This window comes from Cornus florida, unplaced genomic scaffold, assembly GCF_030987335.1.
Source record: "Cornus florida cultivar Cherokee Brave unplaced genomic scaffold, ASM3098733v1 CherokeeBrave_3.0.0_Hap2_Chr01, whole genome shotgun sequence".
In the NCBI taxonomy this organism is placed as follows: domain Eukaryota; kingdom Viridiplantae; phylum Streptophyta; class Magnoliopsida; order Cornales; family Cornaceae; genus Cornus; species Cornus florida.
Window position 1 is genome coordinate 39105864 of NW_026775571.1, and position 12041 is coordinate 39117904.

The 12041-nt window shown below is 36.4% G+C and overlaps 1 protein-coding gene across 4 annotated transcripts; it reads right to left on the reverse strand.

Annotated features, from left to right (window-relative positions):
* Positions 1-2614: 2614 nt before the first annotated feature.
* LOC132295018 (serine/arginine-rich SC35-like splicing factor SCL28) lies at positions 2615-11685 on the reverse strand. Of its 4 annotated transcripts, none has more exons than XM_059793093.1 (7): positions 11382-11685; positions 8523-8600; positions 8072-8236; positions 7904-7962; positions 7691-7730; positions 4032-4319; positions 2615-2891 (listed from the first exon to the last, which is right to left on the reverse strand). In XM_059793093.1, exons 1-7 carry the CDS (start codon positions 11534-11536, stop codon positions 2882-2884), a joined length of 795 nt encoding a protein of 264 aa, XP_059649076.1. In that variant the 5' UTR covers positions 11537-11685; the 3' UTR covers positions 2615-2881. The 4 variants fall into 4 exon arrangements, 2 of the variants coding, with proteins under 2 accessions (XP_059649076.1, XP_059649079.1); XR_009478286.1 differs by lacking the exon at positions 2615-2891 and adding an exon at positions 4628-5199 and having other exon boundaries at positions 4183-4319; XR_009478287.1 differs by lacking the exons at positions 2615-2891; positions 4032-4319 and adding exons at positions 4339-4878; positions 4971-5199.
* Positions 11686-12041: the final 356 nt, after the last annotated feature.

Genomic DNA, 12041 nt, shown 5'->3' on the forward strand with positions numbered 1-12041 from the left:
GGGTGGGTAGAGATGTCGTTAGTCAGTTAAAGATTTCTCACTTGATGTTTGCTGATGATACCTTGGTTCTTTGTGATGCTGATGCGTCCCAGCTGAGACGTTTGAGATGTGTTTTGATTTGGTTCCAAGTCGTCTCTGGGCTTAAAGTGAATGTTGGAAAGAGTGTTTTAGTGCCGGTCGGGGATGTTCCTAATATTGAGATGTTTGCTCAGATCCTCGGATGTGGTACTGGCTCATTTCCTATTTCTTATTTAGGTTTGCCTCTGGGTGCTCCTTCGAGATGTGTGGGGAGTTGGGATCCGGTGGTGGATAGATTTGAGAAGAGACTGGCAGGTTGGAAGAAACAGTACCTTTCCAAAGGGGGGCGGGTCACTCTAATCAAAAGCACTCTCTCTTGCCTTCTCACCTATTTTATCTCCCTTTTTCAGATTCCTTCTTCGGTGGCGGAGAGAATTAAGAGTTTGCAGCGGAATTTTCTTTGGGGAAGGAGAGGTGAGAAGTTCAAATATCATCTGGTTCATTGGGAGCAAGTGTGTCGTCCCCTTCGGAGTGGAGGATTAGGGATTCGAAGGTTGTTGCCTTTCAATAGGGCTCTTCTTGGGAAATGGCTTTGGAGATTTGGGGTTGAGAGACTTTGGCTTTGGAGGAAAGTTATTGCCAGCAAGTTTGGGGAAATTAGTGGTGGGTGATGTTCTCTTGAGGGGCGTGGTCCTAGGGGTGTGGGGGTTTGGACTTGCATTCGAAAGGGATGGGACGTTTTTGGTAATCATGTTCGCTTTAGGATCAGGGATGGTAGGAGGATCGGATTTTGGGAGGACCTTTGGTGTGGGGATCTTCCCCTTGCTCTTTCTTTCCCTCGGCTTTACAGGATTGCTTCTGATAGGCAGGCCTTGGTGGTTGATTGTTATCACCTTGATAACGGAAGACTAACTTGGGACGTTCAGTTTAGAAGGCATTTTCAGGATTGGGAAATTGAGGAGGTCACTCGTTTTTTGGAGTTACTGTATTGTCAGGTGATCTCTCATGAGGAGGCTGATTGTTGGCTTTGGAGTCCACACTCTCAGGGTCGTTTCGAGGTGAGATCCTTTTTCAGGTGCCTTTCTGATGGGGAGGGTGGCACTTTCCCTTGGAAGGCTATTTGGCGTTCCAAGGCTCCCCTTAAGGTGGCATTTTTTGCTTGGACGTCTGTCTTGGGTAGGATTTTAATCTAGGATAATTTGAAGAGGAGAATGTGGGTGGTTATCAATCGCTGTTACTTGTGTCGTTGTGATGAGGAGACAGTGGATCACCTTCTGTTGCATTGCAGTATGGCCAGAGATTGTTGGGATTTGATGATTGGGTTGTTTGGGGTTCCCTGGGTTATGCTTGTTCCTCTAGAGGGTTGATCAAGGCTTGGAGAGGTGTCTCTGTTGGGGCGCTCATCCGGGATGCTTAGAGGGCTACCCCTCTCTGTGTTTGGTGGTGCATTTGGCTCAAGAGGAATCGAAGATACTTCGATGGCAAGGAGAATCCCATTTCTATGCTTAAGTTTTCTATTATTTCTACCCTCTTTTGTTGGGTCTCAGGGAGAGATTATCATTCTGTTGAGGAAATTGTTATGTTTTTGGCCTCCTTGAAGGCTTGAGGCCCTTTTTGGTTTTTTCTTCTTGTATCCTTGGGTTTCGCTCTCCTTTGAGCGCTTTTTTATAAAATTCTTACTTATCAAAAAAAAAATAAAAAATATAATAAAATAAACCCTGAACCCTAAAGTTCTTAATAATCTTGGCCAATCTGCGTGCTCAGATATTGATTTTACTTTGTATGGTTTTGAATTGTTTGAAATGCCAGGGCACTGTATAATTGCAAAAATGGACACTATACTCATAGTTTGCCATGTTCATGATGTGCTATATGGTTCTTAATTGCTAGAATTAAGTCTGATCTAACATAATGTTGATATAATTGCTATTTTAATTAAAGCGTTAGAAGTTAGAATAATGGATGCAGAGAATCGAAGACGGACACTCCAAAATTTACCGGATGAACTATAGAGACGTAACCTTGTTTCGGTGAATTTTTTTCCAAAATCTAGTAAATTGTTATTATTTATCAATCTACCAAGTTTTTAAACTATGTGGTGGATCAAGAAGTTTCAAAACTAATAAAAATTACCATTTGTACACAAAATATCCATCTCCACATTTTTATTGCAAAATAATCTCATCAATCACATGCATGGATTGAAATACTACATACTAAAAAATAATTTCTCTCAACCACCTGTCTATATAAAATATTTCAATATTTCATTCTTAATATATACCAATATAATTAATATTAGTTATGTTAATTCTTATTAATATAACTAATATATTTTTATCAGCTATAAATTTCATTTCTTACTTTACCATTTTATGCCTACTAACAAAAATAAATGACACTAACATCATAATCGAACTCGGGTTAAACCCGGGTGGGCTGAGTTAGGGTCGAATCCTCAATGCACCCAAGTTGCACCCGTAACCATATTTGATATATATCATAGAGAGTCACGCACAAATAGACATACTCAACTGGTACTTAAAATAGCCAATGTGAACTCCAGTAAATCATGTTAACAAACCCGCACGGGAGATTAATAACAAAACCAGTCATAGGAACCGTTGAATAAAAGCTTCAATGCAAACTTCTTATAACATTACATACTCCCATGTGACTAAAATTCGAACTCAAACAAAACTAAATGACACATCAGTCACAGTAACTTAAGTCTACTAAACTGTCCTTGTTTCAAGCTTACAATCATTAGATAGTGCAAGTAATGCTGGAGCGCAACTGATCACTTTACAAAAGAACCGCAAGGGCAGAGCCACAGGGCAGCAACATAACTAGTGAAGAACCATCAGCGAGGACTGCACAGCAAGAACGATGAATAAATTAGATCAAGGAAATTCTTTCAGCCAATCAGAAACAGTTAAGCGCACACCAAAAGCAGGTTCCACATAGAGGGCATTGAGCTGCTATACTAGGATGGTGAATCTCATGATGCCACCACCCTGATGGAACCTCGAGACTTCTTGTACTTTACATTTTTCCCAGTCTAAACGAGTGTACTAGGGAAAGGTACAAAGGTACAGCCGGTGTTGGAATGTAAAAAGGGATATCCTCCTCAAAGCAAGCATAGTGTGTCTTGAATCCATTGGGAGTGTGTACTCGGACAATGGACTTGTTAATTGGGTATGGGAAACCGCACAAATGACTAGTCCTTTGGATGCGAAACCAGCCCTGTGACAGGTACCATAGCCGCTACGGTACTACAATGTGCCTTGAGAGAACTGTTACGTAGGTACCACAGAGAAATGTGGGTCCCCATCGCAAGTACACAAGAGCCCAGCCGGGGGGGGGGGGGGGGGGTGGTCTGTCACAACACGTATATGTGTTTCGAGTTCCACATCAGGTGTGAACTAGATGGTCATGGACTTCTTAAGTGGGACAAAGAAACCCCACAAATGACTTTAGTCCTTTTAAGTGTGGAACTGGTCCTGCCACAATAAGTCTCAAAACACAAAGTATTTAATTATATACATGAAGACTGAAGAGTAGTGAAAAATAATAACAAAATAAATTCACAAGACGTCGTCTAGCAAGAATAATTTCAAATGTCATAAAATAAAAGAAATATCTAAAAGCATTCAAACTTATTGTTGGTGCAATCAGTTGCTTAAACCCTTCAAATTCTGAGATAAAACAAGTCTCATGACTACCATGAAGCATGAGTCTTCAGTTAATTATTAACTTTTTGGTCCTTTGCCTGTATGTGTTTTGCTTAATCCTCATCTCAGGAATAGGCCTAAAAAGCCTTTCATAAGTACATGCATCAGGGCTTCTCAAATAAAGATTATGCATCCCAATTTGCTACATGATGTCAATTATTAGTTCCCAAATAAGAGAATCTAGGCCCCATGCTCAGTGGAGAAAGGCTAATTTAAGGATAGGAAAATGTCAAATTTGTTATCATCCTGTCATAGATTGAGATGTGAAAACACAAGTACCTATAGGATCGAGAGTGATTCCGGGTGCTTCCTCTTGGACTGTGTGACCTGCTGGGTTGATGATCCCTCTCACCATGAGGACTCCGAGCATTCTGTCCCGGACTTGGATACCTGCGGTTTGACCTGTAATTTATCTCATCGCGTGGAGAAAGAGACTGTGAAACGGATCTAGACCGCCTTGAGGACCCTCGGTTTGCCTTGTTATTTCTCTCATTGCGTGGAGAAACTGACCGCGAATTGGATCTAGATCGGCGAGGAGAATAATAATCATCCCTTGCCCTGGAGCCCCTGTTCCAGTGAATAGGACAAAAAAAAAAAACTAAGAATAATTTTAAATGTCAAAATCACGAAATCAGAAATAGAACACCAATAGATGAATATTAACTGAAAATACAACAGACTAATTAAAAGTATCTCTAGTTTCTCACAAGATATAATCTTTTTTCCAAATCAGAATTATATACTAAGTCCTCAAAAACAACAATTTCAGCACAAACTTACTCATGAAAATATATTCTGTATTTTGTCGAGAGAGTAAGAGAATTTTCACTTACACCCTGACTAGAAAACCCAAGTGATTGGAATATGACATTTACCTGCCTTTCAGAGTTTCTGCACAAAAATATGAAACTTTGATCCAAACACTTTTTAAGGCTTTATAATGGCGTACTGGGTTGATCAGCATCTGATAACTTCATAGCTCTTCTCGCCCAACTTTTTAAAACCTCATACTATCTTTTCATGGACATTTTCATCATACCTCAACCGCTAAAAACTTTGAATGGCTTCCCTTCTTTGAAGATGATTCTTTCTTTGGCCAACTATAAGCTTTAAATTCTTTATTTAACTGGATAGTTTGCAACATCAACATATCAAACTTACAATTTAAATTAAGAGAGAAAATTGATGTTCTTTTGTGATTGTGATCATTCAACACACCATGTTTAACTAGTTGGTTCGATTAGGAGCTAGAACAATCTACAAGCCAAATAGCAGATGATAGGAAAGCCCATGCAATTTAGGTTATAGTTGATGAAGGTGAATTTAGTATGAAACTTCTGGAGAGACTTTGAAGAAAAGGTAAGCAAGCAATCTTCAACTTTATGATCCCTTTCTCTTTCCCTTTATTAATTCTGAATACTTTAAGTCTCTCTTTTTCACTTAGAATCTGCATGAACAAGGCCATCAGCAGATGTCATTCAAATTCAATAAAAAAAAGAAAAGAAAAGAAGAAAGTGATATTACACTAAGAGAACAATATATGTACTTTGAAGAAACTACAGCAACAGCTCATTAAAGGTTAAATGCTAGGACTATACAAGTCCTTGCGGAAAAAGGAAGCAAGGAAATTGAGATTATCCCAACTGTATCCAAAAAAGAGAGAGATTAAAGAAAAATGAAGCGTTTTCAGCTAATAGGAGATCTAATTATAATTTGGTTCAGCAAACTTTGCATATTTGGGGATTTAGCTCTCAGTCAAAACAATAAAATTAAGATACAAGAACAATCTAGAGTACTACAAAAGAGCAATTGCAAACAACAGAAGGTAAAAACAAAAGCACAGACAAAAAGACATGCCAAACAAGATATAAGAGTAAATTTACTCCTAAAGAAGGGACCAACATTGCTTATTCAAATAAAACAAGAACCTTCTCCCTTGGGAAAGTAAGAAGTGAAAAGAGAATCAACAGACATATGCAGCGGATAAAAATATTAGCCATCAGCCAATCCCCCTCCTCTTTTCCCAGAAAAAATAAAAAAAATAAAAAGAAAGAAAATAAAAGTTTTAACTTAGAAACAAAAGTTCTGCATTCGATACCATATTGAATAAAAAAACAAAGGATGTCAAAACACGCTAATAACAGACGTACAGTTAAATTACATTTCTCACTTTTCTACGGATGGAGGGAGGAAGCAGAATTTCATTCCCAAGGGTTATCTTTATTTCTTATAACTATCCTATTTTGTTTTCCATTTCTCATCAAACAAATTTGGAAATTTCATCATTTCTAATACCGATTGATTGGAGAAAGGCATTTGTGGATTACAATAATTAAATCAAACAAGCATAACTAGATCAGATGGAACTTGGCAAAAGACGGTGTGGTACTGCATCATTATCATCCTTTTCAAGCAATGATTATGTGATTTCTAGATACAGAAAGAGAAATATGAGAAATTATTGGATTTTGATCTTGCAATACATGAGATTACACCCAGTGAATTACATGATTTTGCTTCAATAACACAATATCAAGACAAGATGTTGCTTGATAATTCCTTCAAGTGCCTAAAACTTATCAAAAAAAAAAAAATCCTTCAAGTACCTAAAACCAAAAAGTTTCAGTGATCACCTAGCAAGTGCTTGTGAGAATATATTGTTATCACTTAAAAAAAACAAATTTACTTAGGAGGGAATCTGGATTTTAAATTCAGAGAAATGAAACCACACTCAGTGGAAAGTGCTTTAAAAATCTTCTTTCTTATTGACAAATTCACCCATAAATTTTAGGGCTAAAACATCAGATGTTAAAAGTCTTTTAGTACTACCAATTCAATACTAAATCTTTTCAGAACTAAATTTTAAATTTTATGAAACACAAACTTAACTCAATGCATTTTTAAATAATGAGGCTAATAATACTCCATATTTATGTATCCTTTATTAGGAATGAAAGCATTTATTTTCTTACTTTTGCTTTCTATCCATTTACCAATTCGTACAGATATTATATTTACCAAAATAATGGAGAGAAATTAATATTTAGTTCACTAGAGTCTCACACAATCCCAATGATGGTTTTAACTATATCCTCATGTAGATCGAATATCTTTCTCGATTGCATTTATGGAACAGAACAAAAGAGGAGACTATGTTTTAATAGCATTTAAAACTATCCCTTTTTAAAAATAATACTTGTTCAAAATAAGAGACTTCCGTAAATTCTCTTAAGAGAGAGAGAGAGAGAGAGAGACCCCTAAAAAACTCTAGAAATGAACCCTTATTTATTATATTTTACAAAAATGGAGACGGCCAAACTTAATAAAAATATATGGCGATGGCCAAACCAGCTTTTGTTTTACACCAGACCCTCCATGCCTGGATATACAAGGCTTGTGTTGAAGTGAAGAACAGGAATATAATTTCAGCTAAACAATATGGCTTTCACTTTCATTGAATTCAATTCAATTAAGTACTGAAGTGATGGTTCCAAAATAGAACAAACTCCTGCATTAAAATTCTGTGTCTAACACAATTTTTGACTTGATGATCACAGGAAATGCCCCAAAAATATGGTTTTATAGGAGAAACATGACATTACTCAAAGTTAAGAGAATCGCATAATTCATAACATGCTAAATATAAGTATGGTTCCAAAAACACATAAACATGATTGTTTATTTTCCAATTCCATGATGTAATTGGACAGGAAAGTGTTATAAAAGACACATAGGATACACGGCCGCCGGGGGGGGGGGGGGGGGGGGGGGGGTGTGGGTGGGTGGGCGCGTTTAAGATAATGAAGAACAATAATTTCAACATGACAGCAAAAAGGACTTAAAAGAAGAAATTCAGGATCTAAATCAACATTATAAGAATCACAAAACACAAATGACAAAAGGCAATTGAATCTCTTTATCCAGATATAAATCCATACCTTAAATCACTTCTTATTGGAGAAGGTGAGGGTGAGTAAGCTGCCATACAGAATGAAATAATAATTTAGCAGGGGAAAAATATGGAACTATATAATTATATAAAGTTATTAGCTACCGGACGATCACAATCAGTAATAACTGCATCGCAAAACACAAATAAAATCTCGTTTGAAATGTTAAATGAATGAAAAAGTTTAATAAGTAAAACTAACAGCGATGACGGCGGCTTGGGGATCTCGGTGGACTTCGCCTCCTATAGCTTCCTCGACTACTGTACATAAAAAGAAAGCATAAACAATGTCACTGACTGCTTAAAGGATAAAAATGATTCACAAAAATGCAAAATGGTAAAAAGACAGCAAATCAGAACACTATTACACCTTGTTCGAGAAACACCACGCATTTCTTGAGGAGTTTTTCTGTTCTCCTCGGCAAAAACAATTCTTATCTCACGGCCGCCAAGAACCGTATTGTTCATTTGTTTCTTTGCTTCAGCTGCATCTTCAGCAAAACGGAACTTCACAAATCCAAATCCTCGTGGTTCCCTAATAATTAAAATTCAAATCAGAATTATAATTAACAGCCCTCTGTTTAGAAAGGAAAGGGTTCCATGTGTGTAGTCCAAATTCCATTTCAATTAGTACTTCAATTGAACTGTGAGTCTAAGCTATTTCAATAGTCATAAACCGTTATAAATCAATAATTCTCGATTGAGTCCTTGCATGAATGCAATGAATTCGAAACTTTGGTTGTTATGGGGTTTGAAAACTCTAAAAACATAATTAATAGAAAAACCAACACATAGACATGAAGCAGAAGAAATAGGCATACCCGGTGTAGTAATCCTTAGGTAAATACACATCCTTTAGTGGACCAAATCGTTCAAACCGGGTTCTAAGATCTTCTGGCCTGCACAGCATCCAATAGAACTATTATACTGTCACTTTTCTTAATAGAGAGCGCAAGATGTGTGTGTGTGTATTAGAGAGAGAGAGTTTGAACAATTACGAGATAAAAGTTTAACATGGCTAGTGTTTGAAAATTAGAGGAAAAAAAAAGAGTTCACACTGAAACAGTATAACAATTATTATTATTTTTAAATTATTTTTGGCATTCACGTCATAATACCAGCCACTCAATTTATAGACATTATGAGCATTTGAAGTACAAAGGCTGCCACTCAATTTATAGACATTATGAACATTTGAATTACAAAGGCTACAAAACATATATCACAAAGACAAGACTATATTGACACTACATCAAATTCAAAGCCTCGAAGCAGCGACTTGGGAATAACCATAGGTTAGGTCTGTCTCGAGTCCTCGGTCTTGCCATGGCAGGACCATAACTGGGTAATGCCTTTTGTTGACATCAAATTCAAATAAGTTATGAAGTGATATACTAGAAAAAAAAAACAGTGAATTTTTTTTCCCCTAGTACTCACACACCACCCACAACCCCCCCCCCCCCCCCCCCCTTTCCTCTTTTTCTCTCCTTCCTCCAAGGAAATGTTTTCACTCAAGAGGAGTCGAACCAAAAAAAAAAAAGTGAAAATTACTCTTAAAAAACTTAAAATGAATTCAGTGGAGCAACAATTGCCATTATTAAGTAAGAAATACACACTATTCTGTAGAAATTAAACAAATTAAAAATAATGATGTACTTATATTAAAATTGGACAAAAACTATATTCACTTTTATAACTTTTAAGTTAGAATTATTGAATAAAATAACAAGTTAACAACACCTAGATAATTTAGTAGGAAACATAAATTAAGAAAGGAAAGGTGCGGCCCATGCAAATGCGTTGTCCAAAAGTTGGTATTTCCTCCCTACATGCAGATGGTGACGGCTATAGCAGCTCCAAGATACAACCCCAATCACTCAAAGTCACGACTCCTCTATGAGCACATTCACAGAAAATCCAATACGGTCTTTATCAGTTGCCCAATTTTGTTAAACTATGGTGAAAGTAGTAGATAATAGGGAGAGGTTAATTGTACATGAAATTGCAGAAAATAAATTGGGAGGAAGAAAGAGTATATTCAGATTCTCTTTCTTTTCAGTTTTCTGTGCCCTATGGACTGTTAGAATCCTAGTATTTATAGACTAAGAGTCCAATGATAAAAAATAAAAAATAATAATAATAAATTTAAAAAAAAAAAAAACTAAGTATTACAAAAACTAGGAAATAATGTCAATAAAATTGCAGACAGTCAGGAATCCAATAGAATCGTTCAAAGAGGTTTCGAAAACATTTTAAATATGTTAACATGTTAACAATCCCCCACAAGGTTTCCAAACGTGTTAAAATTATTATACATATATAGAGAGGGATTGGGGCAACTTTATGCCATGTAATCAATTTAGGTACCTTTCGGATTTGAACCTACACTTAGTTTTAGATAGTTTCCATTTGGAAGTCTATAGTGAATTGTGTCTTGAACTCATACCCTTTAACCAAACTTCAACATATCACACATAGTATTGATAATTGACTTGGTTTTGTGGGTTAGCACTATTAATGGCCATGCGCTTATCTTGATGCTCATGAAAGTTACTAGAGAATAGCCCAATTCTCACAATTGCGGCCTCACAAAAACTCTCACTTAGGTGAGTCCTTCAAAGGTACTTGTGACCGGTACCTTGCAAGATTATGCCTTCTTCAGACTCATTCAGCCCTTTCTAACATCACGTTAAACAGTATCACGCCATAAGAATGAGCAGTAGCACATCTTCATGAGAAATCTTCTAATATAAATGTACTGTCAGTGAGTCATGCAATGCGGATTGTTTCTATCCAATGAAATGGGATCTCCAATCACAAAGGTTGGGTTACCTCTGTAGGTGACTCCCTTGTGGGCTTAATCCCATCCCCTCAACATTTCTAGACTAATTTACAGAAATAAATAAATAAAAAAAAATAAAAATAAAAAACTTAGGATAAAAGTTTGACATGGCTGATCATTAGAAGAAAAAAGTAATAGTTTCAAACTGAAAAAGTATAACAATTTTTATTTTATTTTAAATTATTTATTTGGCATTCACGTCATATTACCAACCACTCAATTTATAGACATTATGAACATATGAATTACAGAAGTTACGTGCCAAGACTGTACAAACACTACATCAAATTCAAATCCTCGGAGCAGCCATTTGGTAAAATACCAATGTACTAACACTACATCAAAATCAAAGCCTCAGAGCAGCCACATTGGAAAATACCAAATGCTAGGGGGTCTGTCTCAAGTCCTCGATCCAGCCATGGCAGGACCACAACTGGGTAATGCCCTTTTTCGACATCAAATTCAAATAAGTTCGAAAGTGATATACTAAGAAAAACAGTGAAAAATAGTCGTACAAAACTTATAATGAATTCAGAGGAACAACAAATGTCATTAAGCAAGAAATATACACTATTCTATTCTATAGAAATTAAACAAATAAAAAATAATAATGATGTTACTATTCACAACAATTTGGGGGTATTATCAGGAATAATTCAATACAATTTGCAACAAACAACACAATTTCAGCTTTGTTCAGTAACAGTTCGAAAACTAACAAAGAGATTGAAGAAGACGAAACGATATAATAAATGTATATATACCCCAAACGATGAAAAATGAAACAAATACACATCAAAGAGCGCAATAGAAGAACAAGAGTGTATAAAGATGATACCTTGCGTGTAGAGAGATGTTGCGAATAAGAAGACCAGAAGGGGCAGGTGATCTTCTGGCTCTGCTAGACCGACTATCATCGTATTGCTTGCGTCGCAGTGGGCTTCTGCTACGCCTAGGGCTATAGCTTCTGCTTCGGCTTCTGTACCTCCCCATTGATACACCTCTCTCTGTAGAGGAAAATTAGAACCCCAGATAGATGGATGGAGCTATATCTTACTTGGTTCTTGCAAAACCCTAACCCTAAAAAAAAGCATTCAACAGGACAACAATTTACTGCGCAAGGTGCTGATTGACACGTTTAACAGACAGCACTCGTGATGAGATCAGAGCATCTTTTATTATTATTATTATTATTATGGGAAAATATCACTTATCTCCCTTGAGATTAGGCCTAATTACAGACAGTATTCCTAACGTTTTAAATATTACAGTAATTACCTCAAAGTTAACTCCGGCATAGTCCTTTGCCCCTTCTGGTTGCAGTCAAAGATCGTTTTTTGCTAATATCATCCTTTTTAAAGGTGAAATATCACATTTACCCTTACAAAGATTGCAAAGACATTTACACCATCATTTTTAATTGAAAATTATGTATTAAAAACGTATCACATCTTTTTTGTAATAACCCATCGGTGATGAGCAATGATGTGCTCAGTCG